Here is a 20,000-nt window from a genome sequence, read left to right on the forward strand (position 1 = left end):
TTATTTATTTTAATAGGGAAAGTGTTAGATTATGTCTTTGTCAAGTGGATTTATTTGTTTGTTTGTTTTTTATTTGTATGTTTATTTATAGGAAAGGTGTTAGATCATGTATTTTTGTCCAGTTGAACTTATTTATATCAATAGGGAAGGTGCTAAATTGTACCTTTTTGTCAAATATTTTTATTATTTAATTAAATGTAAATAGTTCTGTTTATGTATTTCAGTAGGGAAAATTTTAGATTATGTCTTTTTGCCAAAATGATTTTTTATTATTATTATTTTTCTTTTTTATTTCAGTAGTATTTATTTATGTATTTCAGTTGTTTATTTATTTCACTTAGATCATTCACATCGAATCTGTCCTTAGGTCAGTATCCTAATATATTTGATGATCATTGTTTTGGTTAATTAGTTGAAAAATTATCATTCCCAAAATGTCTCTGATTGGCTGGAGTAGGTGACATCACATCAGGAAGTGTTTGAGTCAAATCCCGCCTCATTTTCACCTGTAAATATGGGGACTGTAAAAACAGGAAGTTGAAAGCCCTCTCATTTCCTGTTCTCCCTTTCCTGAAAAGAGGAGTGAAGTGCTCCTTTCATCCTTTCATCACACCAGGGGAACGAGAGGAAATGGCTCCAGCACGCTGCTGCAGAGCCAACAACAAACCATCTCTGTTTCTACAAAAACACTCGCACACGCTCGCTCTATGACACACACTCGTTTGAACGGCCATATTAATATCTCTGAATATGAAGAGAGTGCATTTACACAGCACGTATTATAAACGACACACATTTAGAGGTGCATGCATGTACTGACATATGAAGCACTAGCAGTCTGTAAAGCGTAACGCTCTGTGTGTTTCTGTGTTTATCTCAGGGTGTTATAGGTGCCCCTGGTCCTCCTGGTGTCCTTGGATTGATTGTAAGTTAAATGGTTTATTTAACTGTATTTTAGAGACAGATTTTTCCCCAGAAGTGAGTTAAATCTGACAAAACGAGACATCAAATGTCCTCATTTGAAAAAATAAATGCTTCATGCATGATGAGTAAAGTTTGAATGCAAGTATTTACGCTCAGCTAGGGTGGCCAGATGACCTTAGTGACAAAAATTGGGGCAGATGTAGAGCTTGCTGAGATAATATGCAGGTGAAATACAATATATTTCTTACAGTTTATAGAAGTTGCAGAATATAGGAAATCAAAGAAACATTGTTTATTAAAAATGGGTTTAAATGCATAGGAACTTATGTTAACCTAGACCTAGACTAACTATTGATGAAAAAATCTTTTACTGATGTGAGGTGTAATGTGTTTTAAGAAATTAATAACTTTTCTTCAGCAAGGATGCATTAAACTGATTAAAAGTGACATTTATGATGTTTCAAATGAATGCTGTTCTTTTGAACTTTTATTCATTAATCATTAAATAGAATGATCTCTGTAGGATCATGTGACACTGAATACTGAAGTAATGATGCTAAAAAAATCAGCTTTGCATCACCCGAATAAATTACATTTTACAATATATTCAAATAGAAAACAGTTCTTTTAAAATGTAATAATATTTCACAGTATTACTGTTTTTACTGTATTTTTGATTAAATGCAGCCTTGGTGAGCAGAAGAGACTTTCAGAAACATTGTAAAAAAAAAAAAAAAAAAATCTAATTTACAAGCACGCAAATTTGAAGTTAATCATCGATACAAATCACATCCCACCTGTAACATTGTCATTGATGTTGGATGTGGCTAGTAAGATTTTATCAGGATGTCTGGACATTTAAAAGCACACACAGCACTCATTCCCGTCTCTTCTCCAGGGTGATATGGGCCCTGTCGGGATAATCGGTGTGCCAGGACCAGAAGGGCTGAAGGTAAGTCATGCACATTTGAAACCCACACATATCTCCATCACTCACAGCCTCTTTAGCGTATATGTTTGTGTGTGTGTGTTTGTTCCAGGGCGTCCCGGGGAACATGGGCGAGCCCGGACTGAAAGGTGATAAGGTGATCTGAATACTCTGTTATTGGCCTGTTTTACAGCAGCATGTGATGGAAATTCTCTCTTCCCATTGGCCACCATGTGTTACGCATGTTTTTAAAGCTCCAGCCTTAAGTAGTGTGTGGTCAAAGAGATTTTCTTATGGTCAGTTATAAAAAAATGTTATATTTAAGGTACAAACAGGTTAGTTAGTTAGTTTGTGAGAGAGAGTTGCTTCTTGGTTCAATACATGTTAAACTCTATCAACAGCTCTTATGGCATAATGTGGATTATAATGGTCAATAATTTAGTTTTTAAATAAATGAGTAAATAAATAAATGCAGTTTAATAAATAAACAATATTGGTTCATTTATTTATGCAATACATGCTATTAACAGACACTTTGTTGATCATGGCATAACTTTGATCATAATGGTCAATAATTTAGTTTTTTTATTAATAAATTAATACATTTTTAATAAATAAACAATATTTATTTATTTATTTATTAAAGCTTTTATGGCATTATGTTGATTATATTTGTCAATAATTTAGTTTTTTATTAAATAAATACATTTTTATAAATAAACAACCTTTATTTATTCATTTACATGAAAAAAGTAAATCTGTGAAAAAAATTGTAAAATATTTTTTAGGTTTTTAATAAATAACATTTTAATAAGTAAACTATATATTTTTTGTTTTACACAGAATAAAACTGTTTTTTAACAGAAAAAAAACTATATTTTTATTTAAAAAACAAATTATATATATATATATTTATATATATATTTATATACAATATATACATATTTATATACTATATATATATATATATATATATATATAAATTTTAAATAAATAAATAAAATACATAAGATAAATAAATGCACAAACATTGGAAGTCTATAGGGCCAACAGTCTGGATGCATTAAAAGTGGAACTGTAAAGCTTGCATTTTTTCACTTTCATTATTCAGTAAAATTGTATAAATTGTAATTTAGCAGTGGGAATACTTTAATCGGTGGATGCATCATGCAACAGTCTTTTTTTCTTGTATATTAATGCAGAAGTTAGAAAATTGGATTTAGTTTACATACAACAGATTCTTACACCTTTGTCCTTTGTTAGCTCATGTATTGTTTAGTGGATGTACTATTGGTGTACCATCTTCCATGATTTTAAAACTTGAGGTAGGAGTTGAAATGATTTTCTGTGCGAATCAACATTATGCTACAAATGCTGTCTATGGAGCTTAACCTGCATTAAATCTGAATCATTACTTTAGCAGTTTATGACTGTTTGTTCAAATCAGGCTTCTTCTCAAACTGCTATTATAGCGTGAAAACAAAATTGACCTTGCCCTGACGTAACCATCACTATTTCTCTGGTCTCTTTTCTGACTCTTTCTTTCTCTTTCACTTTTCTCTCTCAGGGTGATGTCGGGCTTCCCGGAGAACAAGGGGAAATTGGGTTCCCAGGAGACAAGGTATACCTTCCATGTTCCCCGTCAGATGTCTGATGTTTTGATGGATCTGGCTTTCTAACTGCCCCAATGTTAGAGCTTTCATAGACAGTTTCTCATGAATGAGTGTTTGTGCTAATATGAGTGTGTTTTATCTTTGTTTGTTTCAGGGTGTGCAGGGTTTGCCAGGCTTACCAGGACCTCGTGGAAAACCAGGACCACAGGTTTGTTTCTGAACTTTTTTGTATTTTGTATGTATATCTCACTCAGACTGAAAATTCAGTCATCATTAACTGTACTCAGTTACTCATGTTGTTCCATGAAAGTGTATGATTCACTTTCTTCTGTGTAAAACAAAAGCAAAAATTCTGCAGAACTGTATTGGTAGGAGTTTTCTTTGTAATTAGTTCCCATGAGGAATGATGTCTTCTAGCTTAAAAAAAGGCACTTAACAGTTTTCCATATGACTTGTGTATTATTTTCAAAGACTTCTGAGCCCATACAGAATCACAAACATATTAAGAATCCCATTTATGGTGCGTTTTAAACCATGAAAGCCTAATCGTTCATTCATTGTAATTGCATTGCATAAAACTCATTTTGTGTTCTATGGAAGGGAGTTGTACATGGGAATCTGCATATAAAAATTAATTGACTTTTTCTGGTTGTTTGTTGCCTCATGGTGATCTTGTTTTAGTGTTATTCTATGTTTGCAATTTTGAAAATATGTATTGGAAATGCGTGATTTTAGAGGCTTTAAAGCTGCATTGATAAAAACTGTTAACTGCATTGCAAATATACTTTTTTGGGTGAATTACTGTACTCAAAAATATTGAATTTTATGCAAAATAGTTTTTTTTTGTAAATTATTTGTTTTCTGGAATGACATGAGGATAAAAAAAATATATTTTTAAAGGACTTTTTTTACGCATAATTAAGTATTTTAAAAAAGCAATACAACTTTGTAACTGAACTTAAATTTCTGCATAAGTATTTATTTTTCTGTTTTTGTTCATTTATGCAAATTTGTTTTTAATTACATAATCAGAAGTTGTTCAGTTATCAGTACTCAAATCAGAGCTTATGTAGGTCCAGAGTGCAGTATCTAAAATCCCATGATCTGAAGGTTCATTTTATTTCATAGTGTGTGTGTCCTGGTCAAGTGTGTATTTGTGTGTTTTGAAGGCAAGACAGGGGAGAGAGGGCCCAGTGGATTACCAGGCCCACCAGGAGCAGAGGTATGAATCAACATGTACCACTGATGCTTTTGCGTGACTGAATACGTTGCACCAGTTTGTTCTATTGATGACGTCAGCAAATATACCTGATTCTGATTGGCTGATGTACTCATTGATTTGCGGTTAATCCTTTGCAGGGTTTCCCTGGTGACATCGGAAAACCTGGACTCAATGGACCCGAGGGCCCAAAGGTGTGTTGTTTTTAAAGAAAACCTTATAAAAGAAAGTGTTTTTAATATTTGCACACTTATTTTTACAGCTTCATGCTGTTGACAAATGTTTTTCTCGTAGGGTAAGCCTGGAGCCAGAGGTTTACCTGGACCTCGTGGAGCGGCTGGACGAGAGGTGTGTGTGTTGTTTGCTATTAGCTATAAATGTGTTTTAAGTAGACTTGTGAGACAACGAGTTAATCTTGATTTTAATTTGTAGGGCGATGAGGGTCCTGTAGGACCACCAGGGCCCGTAGGCCTCGAGGTGAGTTGTGAATCTTCATATGAAAATTTCCTGGTTTTTGCTGGTTGTTTGTCGCCTTAACTGAGATTTTTGTTTATAGTGGGGTTTTTTGTTTGCAGTTTTGAAAACGTAATTTTGATGTTGTTTTAGAGGCTTTAAAGTTGCATTGATGATGGTATTGCATTTGTTTTGTTATTTTGAAATATATTTCAAATACAATACAATATCAATTTTGTAGAATTTATCAAAAAAAAAAATTTAACTACTGGTCGAAAAAATTATTTTTTATTTTTGTTCTGTCATCATCAGTTGTCTTATAACAAATCTTTATTGTTTGCCATTTTGAATTTTGTGTATTGGAAATGTGTGGTTTAGATTTTTTAGAGGCCTTAAAGTTGCATTGATGATGGTATTGCATTTATTAATTTAAAGCTGTATTGCAAATATACATTTTTGGGTGAACTGACCTAAGAACCTATCAAAGATATATTATGCAAAACATATATTTTTAAATGATTTGTGGTTGGAAAATGACCAAGAGTCCATTGGCATTTTTATATTCTGTGCTAGCTCAGCAAAATGTGCTTTCACCCAATTGACCACAAGGTGGCGCAATAGGGGATTTCAATTCCGAATAGCTTTAATTATGTTTAATATATCAATGAATTGTCAAGGCTGTGAATGTCATTTGTAAAAGACAGAATAAACTAATAAATCCAGCATCGTAAAGCAGAACGCTCCGAATCCGCTGTGAACAGCCTCTGTATTACATAACATTCCCGCTCTGTCTCTGTTTTTCCTCTTCTCCCTTCTGTCATTCCACTTTTTTTTGTTTAACCGAACTTAGTGCTTCTCTGGCACAAACTCAGAACATTTCTGGATGTTCTCCATCATTCTGTCCTCAGACAGGTATCTGTTTTCCTCATCTCTCTCTGTGTCTCTGTTGTGCGGTCAGTAATTAGATATGTCTTGGTGAGACTTTCAGTATGTTCTCTGACCGCAGCTCTTCTGCATTAGTATGCATTCTTATGTCTTGCTCCAACATAATCAAACAATCAAACATGTGCCATGTTTAATGGGTGAATCTCATGAAGAAATGTCATATTTCAACAAAAACAAAAAGAAAAAAAAGAGTGATGTTTTGCAAATGATGCTTGTTTATAACCATTAAGGTTTTTTTAAATGTTTTTAATTTATTTAGGACTCACTTAGACATGCTAATTAGGACTCGGTCTTTAAGTGGCTTAACTCATGCATATCAAATTTGCATGACTTCAAGTTAAAAATGAATTATAAAACAACATCGTCTGGAAATAAATCGAACAATAGTGAAATTCAGTTAAATAATGCATTACAATTTATATTATATTTTCTTAGTAGCAATGAATAATATTACAAAATAAGTATTATAACAGGTTACAGTTAATAATGAGATCATACAATGTATTATAAGGTGTATTCCAAGGCATAATTAATGCATTTAAGTAATTTATTTTGTCAGATTTTGACTTCAGTTTCTGACTTTTTATTGTAATTATTATTACTTTTTTAATTTTTGTAAAACACTTTTTAAATTATCATCTCTGTATGAAATATAGCTATATAAATGAAAAAAAAGTAGTTTTTTTTATTTTTATTAATTTTATTATGAGATGAAACAATGCATTGTAAGGTGCATTACAAGGCATAATTATTGCATTAAAATAATTTTATAATGCAAGGCTTCAAGTAAAGTGTTGAAATTATTTTCTTCAGTTTTTACTTTTTAATTGAATTTTTTATAACAATTTTTTATCATTTTGTAAAGCACTTTTTAATTACCACTGTATGAAGTGTGCTATATGAATGAAAAACAATATATATATAATCATTTCAAGAATTTAGATCAAATTATGTTCTTAGGCTTAATTTTTTATGCAAAGTACAATTTTTTTTTCCCCCTCTGAAAGTGTGTTTATATGTACAGCCTGGTCTCTCATCATTATTTGTCTCCTAATAAATGGTCTCTTTTCTGTCTGTGTTGTTTTTCCAGGGTCTGATGGGCAGTCAGGGTTTCCCTGGGGCTGCTGGACCTGAAGGGGTCAAAGTGAGAACATGAGAAGAATATAAACACACACAAATCTCGTCCACACATGCGGTCACTCAAACACTCTCTGATGTCTTTCAGGGCGAGCAAGGTGTGACAGGAAACACTGGACCCATGGGTGAGAGGGTGAGTGCAGACTGAGTTATGGCCTTTAAACACACTTTGACCCTCACACTGATGATGTTGTGTTTGTAGGGTCTCGTTGGCTTCATCGGTCCTGCAGGGGAGACTGGACTCGCTGGAGAGAAGGTAAGACACACCTGAGAGCGGCAAATCACCATATTATGATGATTTCTGAAGGATCACGTGACTCTGAAGACTGGAGTAATGATGCTGAAAATTCAGCTTTGCATCACAGGAATAAATTACAGTTTAACATATATTCAAATAGAAACAAGACATTTTAAATCGTAGTGATATTTCACAGTATTACTGTTTTTACTGAATTTTTTGAATAAATAAATGCAGCCTTGGTGAGCAGAAGAGACTTCTTTCAAAAATATTAAAAAACATTTGAGCCGTTGTGGAAATGTTCTGTTTTGTGGTTTTTTTTGGGTTAGTAAATGCAGCCTTGGGTTTTATGGGATATTTTGGGTGTTCGTGGGAGGGATGGGTTTGCGTTGCGGTACAGGTGAGAAAGGATATAAGGTATGAATTCTCAGTATGCGTTTCCTCCCTCATTCTCGCTCCCTCCAATTATAAATGTTGTTTAAAACAGGAAGATCTGTTCATCATAGTTACCTGGCCCACTTCTTTCCCGTCATCAGCTCATGTGTGCGTCTGGAGTATTTGTACATCTAGAATATTAATTTCATTTGTGGCTGCAATATGGGTAACAAACAAACAAATCATACCATGATATTACCATAAAAATATACAGTGGAAAAGTACAGTAATACCATGTTGTTTTCTTGACATATGAATATGATAACAGCCATTAAATACCTAATATTACCTATTTTGGTGATGCTGAGTGCAAAATATCAATAAATTTTTTTAATCATAGTTATTTCACAAGTTTGTTTGACTTGTGTAGGCTTTGTATTAGCTTTAATGCACTTATTAAAATAAGACATAAAATAATATCTTCAGAATCATTCATACATGTAAAAAATCAGCTGAGAATTAAACAAATAGTTCTAATCTACTCAGATTCAGACAGGAATCATGTGTTTGTCGCAGTTTTTCTGCTGAGTAAGGGAGAATACAAGACTTCTTCACTTTATAAATGGTTGTCACAAGCAAAAATGCTCCGAAATCCATGGTATTTTGTGATGATGTGCTTAAGCAAAACAGGCACTGTTTTTGGAATCAGCAGCCAAAAATTAGTATGAAACAAGTTTTGGATTTCATTGTGGAAATGATGGAGGGTGGTGTAATCATGACGTACTATAGAAGATATCTCTTTGTAATATAGTATTTTATTCATACACGTATAAACTATATTGCCAAAAGTACTTGGACAGCCCTTCTAATGAACAGGTCTGTCTACTTTAGTAGAGTACAAATCTTAATGTTTAAGCATATAATGATATTCTAGGGAATTGTGTTTCTAATTTTATAGCAACAGTTTGGACAGGACCCTTTTTGTATTCTAACATGACAATGCCTCAAGGCCTCTTCTCTTTCAAGGTTCAAAGAGAAATGATTGATTCAGTCAGTGTGGAAGAACTTGACAGGTCTGCAGAAAGCCAGCTTAATGCAGGCCTTGAGCCAAAAACTCATCATCAAACACCAATGACTTGTACATACTGTATGTTTTGTATGGTGTGTTTTTGTGTTTTACATGTTTCCCATCACTTACAGGGGCACCCAGGAACCCCAGGAGAGAGCGGCCCACCAGGACCAGCAGGCAGTCCAGTAAGTCAACAGCAGATACTTCAGATAGTTTGGATGTCAAAAGCAAGCTGATGATAGTACACAGACATCATCTGCTGTCGTTAGATCACCGTTCTGTCTGTCAGCTGTCAGACACCTCTGTGTAACGTTCTATGCTTGTAGTTTGGACGGACAAAACAAACACACACAGTACAGACAGTAGCAGTGAGAGAGACAGGAGCCAGTCTGGCTGACATTAATCCCGAAAAGAAACATAAGTGTGCATAATTAATGGTCTTTTTTTATATAGGGCCCACTGGGATCACGTGGACCCATCGGCTTGAGAGGACCTAAAGGCAGACGGGTAAGTCATCTGGGGATCATGAGTGCATAAGCATGTGGAACTCAGTTCTTTTGCTTTTCTTTACAGTAAAACAGGCCAAGGGCTGAACCAGTGGCTTTATGATTACCAACCACCAAACCGAACCGTTTCTGTTATAGTTACTTTACCGGGTAGATTAGCTGGTTTGTTAATTAGTAGACTTGTAACTTAGTTATTTGATAAATCGTTTTTTAATGATTAATTTAGTTCAAGTGATTTAGATTCTTAGTTAGTTAGTTATAGTTGGTTAGTTAAACTGATAGGTTAGTCATCTGATAGATAGATGTTCAGTTAAACTGGTTGGCAAGTTGAATTGTCCAATGGATAGATTCTTAGTAATTTAACTTGTAGAAACTAGTTAGATTAGTTAAACTGGTAGAGTAGTTAGTCATCCAATAAATATTCTTTCAGTTAAAACTTAACTAGGCTAGTTAAGTTATCTGTTAGTAGATTCTTTATTAGTTGGTTAAACTGATAGGTATCATCCAACAGATATCATCCAACAGATATATCCATAGTCAATCTGGGGTGCGTTTCCCAAAACCATAGTTGCTAACTAAGTTAGCAACTTTGTTGGTTGCAATGCAATTTCCCATTGCCAACTAACTAAGTTGCTAACAGGTTAGCAACTATGGTTTTGGGAAATGCACCCCTGGATGACAATTTAAATAATTTGATAGATAAATTCTTATTTAGTAGTCTAGTTAAACTGGTAGACTAGTTAGTCAACCAATAAATGTATTTTTAGCTGTTTAAATATTATCTAGGGTTTATTAACCCTAGTTATTTAACTAACTTTTATCTGATAGATCGATTCTTTGTTGGTCAGTTAGTTAGTTAGTTAGTTAGTTAGTTAGTTGAACTGATTAGGTTAGTCGTCCGATAGATAGATGACTAATTAGTTAAACTGACTGACTAGTTAAATTGTCCGATAGGTAGATTCTTAGTTATTTAGTTACTGGTAGACTAGTTAGTCATCTAATAAATAGATTCTTTGTTAGTTAAACTTAACTAGGCTAGTGAAGTTATCTGTTAGTAGATTCTTTGAAGGTTAGTTCTAGTTAGTTAGATAGTCATCCAATAAATATTTTCTGAGTTAAACTGGTTGACAAGTTAAATAATCTGACAGATAAATTCTTAGTTAGTAGTTAAGTTAAACTGGCAGACTGTAGTCAGCATAAATAGATTCTTAATTAAACTTCACTAGGCTAGGTAAGTTATCTCATACAAAGATCCTTAAACAGTTCTGATAGTCGTCCAATAGATAAATTCTTAGTTAAACTGGTTGGCAAGTTAAATCGTCTGATAGATTTTTAGTAAATTAATTAGACCATCTAATAGATTGATAGTCGTCTGATTGATAGATTCTTTATTAATTAGTTCATATGATTTAATTTAATTAGTTATACTGGTAGACTAGTTATTTAACACATAGTTTCTTAGTTAAACTGGCAGGCATGTTAGTCATTTGATAGATTCTTTGTTAGTTAGTTAATCTGATAATCTAATTAGTCGTTCGATAGTTAATTAGTTATAACTGTTAGACTAGTTAATTGTCAGATAGATAGACAGACAGATTTTTTCCATGTATTTTCCATTAACCAGCAGAATCAACATGAATTGGAGAGAAGATGGGATGCAATGGAAACAAACTTAGGAGAGTTGAGTGTCTCTGTGCCGCCGTCTGGTCTTAATTAGAGCCCCTTACTGAGTCCGTAAATCAAGTTGTTGTCTTGATGATTTATTGATTCAATGGTGATGATTTAACCCTGTTTTTTGTTTCCTGCCTTCGTCACTGAGAAGTTGAATAGGCCAAAACAGAGTAACGTGTATGTGATATACTGACAATGACTGAAGACGCTTTATATAACATTGTCTTTATTTAAAACAGATGAAAACATATCTTTAAAAAAATACTTCATATATGCAAAGGTGAAACTGTAACCAATTCATCAATGGTAGAAAAAAAGCATTATTTATTATACATGCATTATGTATAATATTTTATGTTGTTTTTTGTTTTAGATATTTAAACAAAATCCCAACTCTTTTATTTAAAAAAGTCCCATAGACTTACTGAAGGAGGAACTCAAGGAACTCGTGGAACATTAGGCCATGATTCTGACCTATTTTCTGTGTATTTAACGTTCAAGTTCTGTTTAATGTCTTCATTTCTTGGCAATAAGGGCTTTTCTGTGACAAGTTCAATATGGTATCAGCACATCAGAAAGACATTCACAAACGTTCAGTTGTCGCTGTATGTTTCTCTGTATTTGAAGCATACAAATGAAGACCGGATTTACTCCGGTTAGATAACAACACAAGGGACCTGCAGAATGACGTTGTTTGAGGCACTATTAGGTGCTGAGAAGTAATGAACCACTTTATTTTCTGTAGTTTATGGACATATAACAAGATGTCCAGAACATTAATAACAGTAGTAACCCATATGAGGTATTCCCGCATATTTTACTGAGTATCTTCAGCTCCTCCAGTGTATGTGAGAGAGTGAAACAGACAAAGAGAGCGTGTGCCAGCTGGCAGAGACTGTGTGATGATATTGTTTCATCAGTCTGATGTTTTTTGGCTGGACGCACACGCCATAAGTTAGTGTAATTATCAGCGTGCACACGCATTCTTCGAGAGGGAGCGAATGTGTGTCTGGTCTCTTGATGAAGTCCTTGTGTTCAGATGTCTTCAGATTTTATAGGCGAGCCAAACCGCTGTTTGTGATGGTGAAGATGATTCGGTTGTTTAGGATTGTGTAGCATAAATGTGAGATTTTTGTGTGCAACACAGTTCTGTGCCATGCTTAGACCCTCAAGAGCCTCTTAAACATTGACCTACATGCACAACCCCAAATATCCCAACATATCCCACACATCTAAACCCTACAGTACAGCGCCCCCTAGTGTTTGAGGATATACCTCTGGATTTAAAGTATGTGCATTCTGCTGCACCGCTCATATTTTTGCAGTTCAGCGGAGGGTCAAACATGCTGGTTTGGATGTCATAAGAAGGCTTAGCTCATGAATATTTTTTAGATTATGCTCAGATATTTTAATTTGTTTTAATAAATAGTCATGTAAGTATTCATGATTCAGTAAATATTTTCTATAGTAGTTTTTATTTCCAAGTGCAAACTTACGTTACATGTTTTTTATACATAAACACTCATTTTATACATAAAGTGTTACTTTAGTGTTATTTTTATAAAACGGATAGTTCCGGTCCTTGATTCTGATTGGTTGAGCCACGTTCGAAGCTGTTGTAAATTACTCCACAAACATACACCTTTTTTTACGTTTGTGTGTTGCTTGGCAACCACTTTGTTGCAACCACAACCGATTCTGAGGAACTACATTGTTTGCCGGAAGAATGTTTTTATTAAAATCATTACACTTTATTTGCTTTTTATTTTGTGAAACCTTACTACGTATACGGAATAACTGTTTTATAAAAGCAATAAGCCCCGTGAAGCCGTGGTTTACAGTGAATTTATAACAGCTAAGGGTGTTTTAGCGTGGTGCCTAACAACGCCCCTTAGCTGTTTTAAATTCACTGTAAACCACGGCTTCATGGGGCTTAATGCTTTATTACTTGTCGATTCTTTGTAATTCTTTAGAAAATTTGCAAGAAATTGTTTTTACACCAGTTTTTTTCCAGTGTATTAAAAACATCTCAGCTCAGGGTTTTTGTGTTTCCTTTTATGTATTGATGTGTCCCTCTGTTTTAGGGGCCTAGAGGTCCGGACGGTATGCCAGGAGAACTCGGCGCTGAAGGCATAAAGGTGAAGGCCGCTGTCCTCCAGAGCTCACCTAGTGACCAAAGATAAATGCTGTGCACTTTTGAATATACCTTTAATTTATGTCTCGTCACAGGGTTCTGATGGTCCTCCTGGAAAAATCGGTTTCCCAGGACAAGTGGTAAGATCCGCGTTTTCACATTTTCTTTCTGATTGTTTCTACAGTAACTGCTGCCATGTCTCCAATCTTTTATATGGTAACATTTTATATGGTCTCTATGTCTGTCCAATCTCTTTGCAGGGTAAGATCGGGGAGCCCGGGGAGGTGGGGCCAAAGGGATTTCCGGTTAGTTTCTCTATTAAAATTTATATACTGTATATCTTTGTCTGTTATACTGCATATTTTTAGTGCTGTTCCTTAAAAATGTCATATATTTATGTAATAATAATTAATGTTATTTGTAAAACACATTTCATTGATGCATACAATTCAGCTCAATTCATGTCACGGGTCAAAAAAATAAATAAATAAATATATATATTTTTAAATGTAATAATATTTTCTTTTTTAAATGTTAAATTATTATTATTAATGATTTATTATTATATTAATCTTTGATTATTTTACTTGTTGCATCATTTAATTCATTCTACAATATTTTGGACTCTAATTTGTTTCTGTAGGGCATTCAAGGGCCATCTGGGGCTACAGGAGACAAAGGAATCGCAGGGGAGCCAGTGAGTGATGCTTTATTTCTGTTCTACACACAGAAACACATTTTCCAGTGTTTTTTATGTAAACTGAGAGCTGGAAATCTGCTTTGCGTCCTCTGGGTATTAAGCAACTCTAGAAGATGAATTTTGATTGTCTCGTTTAGCCCTGAAATATATCGAATAATCGACTTCTAATGAGAATTAAGTTCATGAGCCTTTCTTGGCATTCTGTTGTCTTTTGTAGTTTGTTAAATGTTTGTGATTATGTAGCTGTAAAATGTAAATTAGATCTGCAGTAGTTCTTCTAGTCTGTGAGACTGTACACACACATCTGCTTCACAGTTTGACTGTTTGGCTTCAGATAATGGGAGACTGTAATGTTGAAATGTGTGTGTGTGTGTGTCTGTTCGTGTTGTGTTTGTATGTATGTATTACTGATAAATGATTTGTTTGTTTTGGGACCAGGGACCTCCAGGGCCCCCAGGAACACTCGGGCCTCCCGGAAATCCAGGGCCAAAGGTAATACACTCCACACATACACAAACACACGTCCGTTTCTGCAGCTTCTGTCTGTTTTGGTTTCTTTGATGATACGGAGATAAAAATGATTATCGTTTAATCCTGTTTGCGCAGTCTGTCATACTTTATAATTGATTAATAAACCTAATTTTAGGTCATAAATTCATCTGTTTTGGCACCAAAAAAGACATGGATATAGAAAAATGTATGCTCTCTCTTTCTCTCAGGGCCCTGCGGGAAAAGTTGGCGATCCCGGACTTCCGGGAGAATCTGGAGAAAAGGTGGGATAAATTGTGGACTCTTTGCACTTTGGAGTCTTGTTACCTTAAAAGCATAAGAGGCATAAATCCAAAGTCCAAAAGAACAGCATTTCTATAAAAATAAAATTTTTAGTAACATTATAAATGTCATTACTCTCACTTTAAATCAGTTTAATGCATCCTTTCTGAGAATAATAATAACTGTTTCTTGAGCAGCAAATCAGCATATTAGAATAATTTCTGAAGGATCATGGCAAAATTCAGCATTATATCACAGGACTAAACTACATTTTTCAATATATTCGCATAGAAAACACTCAGTTGAAAATGTAATAATATTTCACAGTATTACTGTTTTTCCTTTTTTTTTATCAAAAGCCCTGAGGAGCAGAAGAAAAACTCATTTAATTATTCCAAATTTTCTGCTGTTAGTTTGTATATTATTTATACATGCTTATTTGGGCATCCTTGAAGTTGTTTTTTATTTTGTTAACGGTCTATTTTTTGTTTATTGAACTTAATTTTTAAACTGCATTCAAACGTCCTGAATTTTAGCAGCAGGTTTGAAAAAGTTCCATACAATACTATAAAATAAATTGAAAATAACAGCCCATATAACATTTAGTTTGACTTCTGGAGATTGCTAATTAACAATTTCCTCCTTTGCCTGCGCATTTGTTGGGAAAAAATTGCTACTTTTTAAGAGCTCTAGGCCCTATTTTGTACCCTATTCATGAAAAGAGCCTGAAATTACTGTTAACCCATTTCCCATAATTTTCTTGCTCGAGGTGCTATTATGCTGCACTAAATAACTGTTGCTAAATCTGTTTTTGGTTGGCAGTTCAAGGCCTCAGTGAGGTTCTGTAATGAGTAGCACAGCGCATGTGTCGCAATCGCAGTCTGAAGAGGAACCATATGACTATATTTGCATTGTTAAAGTTAGATAATGCCCGCCTGTGCTTGGCAGGAGCAGATGTGCTGTCACACGTCATTGGTCATAATTGCTGTTTGGCTGACTGGACTTGTGTAATTAAATAAAAAGAACATGAACTTGCTAGAAAGAATAAAACCGCCTGTGTGTTTGGACTCTTATTTTGTCTTTTCATCATTTTTGCAGGGGTCACTCGGGCCTGTGGGGAACGCTGGGGCAGCAGGACTGATCGGAACGAGGGTGTGTGTTCAGTACCTCTGTGAAATATGGATTTGATGTATATGAATGCACAAAAACATCATTTTGTTTGTTTGCTACAGGGTGAACCGGGTTTAGAAGGAGAGGCTGGTCCGGCTGGCCCTGATGGTGCCAAGGTAATCAAATGTTCACAAGTCTTCAAAATTACATTATTAAAGCCACAAAAAAGTGCAGAACAAAAAAATGTGTTTTTTGAACAGGGTGAAAAGGGCGACATGGGTGGAGAGGGCGAGCAGGGGAACAGAGGTGACCCGGGAATCAAGGGGAAAGAAGGGCCACCGGGCGACCCTGGGCTTACTGGCGTCAGAGTGAGTGATGCAGATATGAACATATAATATCACACTCATACTTCATACTTCAAAACATAATGCATGCAGGATTTTCAGCTAGTAAATAAAACAACAGTGTACTAATTAGAGGGGATTGGGGTTGTCCCATAATAAAGGGCTTTGGATTATGATCAGTAAAAATAATTTTTTTTTTTGCATATTTATATCACAAAAAACATTGATTTTTTCATTGATTTTTTGGGACAAACATTGATTTTTTTTTGTAGAAAAATTCAAAAAATGACACAAATTTCAACAATTATGCCTAAAAATGACCTACAGAACTTTGTCCCTTCAGAAAAGTGATAGCATGGGGAAAAACTATTTTAGCATTAATAATAATAATAACGATTAATATAGATTTTTTAAATTTGCTTTTATATATTATTTCTTTTTTACATTTTAATTTTAGGATTTATCATTTAGAATTATATTTTTTATTTTAGCTTGTTTATTTAATATTTATATTTTAATTTTTAATTGTGATTTTATCTTAAGTTTTAGTTATTTTATTGAATTTTTTTTATTTATTTTGATATAATTTTGTATTTAGTAATAATTTTGTTTTAAGAATTCAAGTAACCTCAACTTAGTTTCTAAGACAATATTTAATTTTTTTTTGTTTTCTAAGTTAAATTTTTTATATTATATTATATTATATTATGCTATATTATATTATATTATATTATATTATATTATATTATATTATATTGTATTGTATTGTATTATATTATATTATATTATATTATATTATATTATATTATATTATATTATATTATATTATATTATATTATATTATATTATATGTTACTTCAGCTTAATTTCAGGTAACAAACTATTTTAATAGTTTTATTTATTTTAATAATAATAGATATCATTTTATTTGCGAAATGATGGTGGGGTTGTTTTCGTTGCTTTCCCTCATTTTTGGCTGTGTGTTTTAGGGTCCTGAAGGAAAACCTGGTAAAAATGGTGAGAGAGGGAAGCCAGGGATTAAGGTAAGACATTCCAGTTCAAGATAACATTTTGTTTGGTTGAAGTTATTCAATTATTTTTAATCTATTAAGCACAGTATTGACTGTACTTTCACATTGCCTGCAGGGTGCCAAAGGTAACATCGGCCACCTGGGAGAGACTGGGGCCATGGGAAAGATCGGACCAATCGGAACCACCGGACCAAAGGGCTCTCGAGGAACCATCGGACATGTGGTAAACAGATACATCAGTTCTTATTCAGTTTAATCGAACTGACTCTGCTTTTAACCTGCACAAGAAACTTGTCTACCTCACCTGCTCTCTCATCTTTCGCATCTAAAAAGCACAATAAATTTGACATTGACTTTGACTTTCCCGCTGTCTCCCAGGGCGCTCCCGGGCGTATGGGGATGCAGGGAGATCCGGGCATATCAGGATATGAGGTGAGTGCTCACATCAGTTTCGCTGATTTATCAACTCAAGTCCGCTAGTGCTTAAAAGCTCTTTCTTTCTCTACAGGGTCACAAGGGACCTCAAGGTCCAATAGGACCCCCAGGACCAAAGGGTGAAAAGGTAAGACCTATTTATGACTATTTTTATTCATAAATGTTTAAATGTGTTACATTTGTGAATTGCGTAATAACTTAAGGTTTAATGTTTGATTGTATTGTAGATGTGTACATGAATATTTGGTTTTTAGTTTTATATTATTATATTATTGTGACTTTAAACACCCTGTCAAATGAATATTATAATGAAACAGCATCATAATATTATCATATTATATATAAACATATCATTAGGCACACTATTATGAACTGCTTTGAATCAGTTTTCTATAATCATCTGATTTTTTGCATTATGCAATGTTTAGGTGAACAGGGGGATGATGGGAAGGTGGAGGGTCCTACTGGTCCTCCAGGACTCCAAGTGAGTCTCTTTTATTATCATGTTTATATCTGTCTGTGATTTCCTCTAATTTCATTATCGATATTCACAGCTTCATGCATGTGTTTGTGTATTTTCAGGGTCCAGTTGGAAAGCGAGGAGACAGGGGCGAACCGGGAGATCCAGGATATGCGGTGAGATAAGAAAGCCTACTATTGTCTAACTGCATATGATGCGCATTAGCTAATTTACTTGTGCACTGTCGGCGCACACCATCATGTGACATTTCTATAATAGATTGTTTAAAGGCTGTTTTATATTGTAATTGGCTAAACATAAAAAATATGTTATAGATCACATGAAGATGAAAACCATTTCAAGACGGTTTTGATTTAGGTTAATTTTAGACTAAAAAATCCACCAGCAAAAATATGGTTTGAGTGAAGATGTATGTGTTTTAATAAATAAATTATAGAACTTTGGATATAGATTATATACAATATTATTAGCAATGTTTCCTAAGGAAAGTATCACTATTATTATAAATATTGCTCATGATCAAGCACCACTCTTTAGATTTTCTTCAAAAAAATATTTTAATCAATATTATTATTGATTTGTTTTTTTAATAAATATATAAAAACTAAATTATGAATAAATACATTATTGCTAATTTATGAATTTTCATAAGTAACATTTCATATATAGTTGGTTTTACATTATGTGAATCTTTTGTGTTTGCCATTATTATTCTTGCAGTTCTTGAATAGTTTTGTGAATTTAGTATCATTGCAATACTATTATACTTTTTATTACATTAGTATATAAACTTAAAATGAAAAGAGAAATGTAATAAATGGTACATTTTTGTTTTTGTAATAATAAATATTTTTTTCTCTATTTTAATATTTATTTTATTTCACATGATGAAAATGTTTTGAATGGTTTTATCACTATTTTGTATATGCAGGGTCAGCAAGGTGTTGATGGTTTTCGAGGCAAACCTGGAGCTCCTGGACTACCTGTGCGTATAATATGATATCAGATCTTAATTATAGACATGCCTACACTCAGATATGCACAGAAGAACACATTTTTGTTTATTTTTGTAATGCATTTTTAGGGTGATCCTGGTCCACGTGGAATACAAGGCCCTAAAGGATCCAAAGGAGAACAGGTAACACTATGATTGCAGCTCGTATGTGTGTGTTAGCATGTGTGCGTATCTTTTTCTGGATTTCAGATTTCATTACTTATGTTTTGGAATGGCCGTCTTAAACAACATGTGGTAGAAATCAGAGTCTTGTCACATACTTCAGCAATAGGGGTTAGATGTGTGTGTACAGTATGTTTATGCTGTATGCGATTACTTCTGTGCCTGTGGTTTTCATCTTGGCATTGCTTGTTTTTCTCACATGCTTTGTCACTCTCTATCACTTTCTCTCTGTCTCAAAGGGTCAGAAGGGTAAACAGGGTCAGCAGGGAGAGCGTGGCAGCAGAGGCTCACCGGTAAGAAAACACAGCTCTTTTGTTTTATCAGGGTGAATCTCACAAAGAAATACACGTTTAATTTCTACTCACATTTCAAAGAAATGATCATGGGTTTAGTTCCCAAGCAGCAAACAGACACAGTTCAAATGACTTGAAAGAACAGTAAGTTACTTTGGATATAAAAACATATGATGTATGTAAAAATAATTGTTGTTAATAATAATACTAGAAGATTATTTTGTTTTAAAATCAGCACTAAAAAGGTTTTCTTCTTTAATAACTTACTAAATGCCCAGTTTTCTCTGTATTTTCTCTTATCAGGGTGTTGTTGGGTTGCCCGGGCCGAGAGGCACAGTGGGTCGAGAAGGACAGGAGGGCGTTCCTGGCACAGATGGGACCCCAGGAAAAGATGGAAGCAGAGGAATACCAGTATGAATTCATGACCGGATCTCTGATTCATGACC

At 34.0% G+C, this 20,000-nt stretch overlaps 1 protein-coding gene across 1 annotated transcript in view; it reads left to right on the plus strand.

The window, feature by feature from the left end:
- Window positions 1-20,000, plus strand: part of LOC109104229 (collagen alpha-1(XXVII) chain A-like) — a 56,388-nt gene that overhangs the window by 30,398 nt on the left and 5,990 nt on the right. The window contains exons 14-46 of the mRNA XM_042747841.1: window positions 881-925; window positions 1,823-1,876; window positions 1,965-2,009; window positions 3,420-3,473; window positions 3,620-3,674; window positions 4,635-4,687; window positions 4,825-4,878; window positions 4,979-5,032; window positions 5,117-5,161; window positions 7,173-7,226; window positions 7,308-7,352; window positions 7,422-7,475; window positions 8,751-9,086; window positions 9,355-9,408; window positions 13,163-13,216; window positions 13,308-13,352; window positions 13,473-13,517; window positions 13,856-13,909; window positions 14,351-14,404; window positions 14,632-14,685; window positions 15,782-15,835; window positions 15,916-15,969; window positions 16,054-16,161; window positions 17,127-17,180; window positions 17,284-17,391; window positions 17,547-17,600; window positions 17,677-17,730; window positions 18,031-18,087; window positions 18,186-18,239; window positions 19,016-19,069; window positions 19,169-19,222; window positions 19,501-19,554; window positions 19,858-19,965. Coding sequence (XP_042603775.1) covers window positions 881-925; window positions 1,823-1,876; window positions 1,965-2,009; window positions 3,420-3,473; window positions 3,620-3,674; window positions 4,635-4,687; window positions 4,825-4,878; window positions 4,979-5,032; window positions 5,117-5,161; window positions 7,173-7,226; window positions 7,308-7,352; window positions 7,422-7,475; window positions 8,751-9,086; window positions 9,355-9,408; window positions 13,163-13,216; window positions 13,308-13,352; window positions 13,473-13,517; window positions 13,856-13,909; window positions 14,351-14,404; window positions 14,632-14,685; window positions 15,782-15,835; window positions 15,916-15,969; window positions 16,054-16,161; window positions 17,127-17,180; window positions 17,284-17,391; window positions 17,547-17,600; window positions 17,677-17,730; window positions 18,031-18,087; window positions 18,186-18,239; window positions 19,016-19,069; window positions 19,169-19,222; window positions 19,501-19,554; window positions 19,858-19,965 — 2,175 coding nt within the window. The remainder of the gene's footprint in view (window positions 1-880; window positions 926-1,822; window positions 1,877-1,964; window positions 2,010-3,419; window positions 3,474-3,619; window positions 3,675-4,634; window positions 4,688-4,824; window positions 4,879-4,978; window positions 5,033-5,116; window positions 5,162-7,172; window positions 7,227-7,307; window positions 7,353-7,421; window positions 7,476-8,750; window positions 9,087-9,354; window positions 9,409-13,162; window positions 13,217-13,307; window positions 13,353-13,472; window positions 13,518-13,855; window positions 13,910-14,350; window positions 14,405-14,631; window positions 14,686-15,781; window positions 15,836-15,915; window positions 15,970-16,053; window positions 16,162-17,126; window positions 17,181-17,283; window positions 17,392-17,546; window positions 17,601-17,676; window positions 17,731-18,030; window positions 18,088-18,185; window positions 18,240-19,015; window positions 19,070-19,168; window positions 19,223-19,500; window positions 19,555-19,857; window positions 19,966-20,000) is intronic.

Source organism: Cyprinus carpio, chromosome B21 (assembly GCF_018340385.1).
Source record: "Cyprinus carpio isolate SPL01 chromosome B21, ASM1834038v1, whole genome shotgun sequence".
Taxonomy (NCBI): Eukaryota; Metazoa; Chordata; class Actinopteri; order Cypriniformes; family Cyprinidae; genus Cyprinus; species Cyprinus carpio.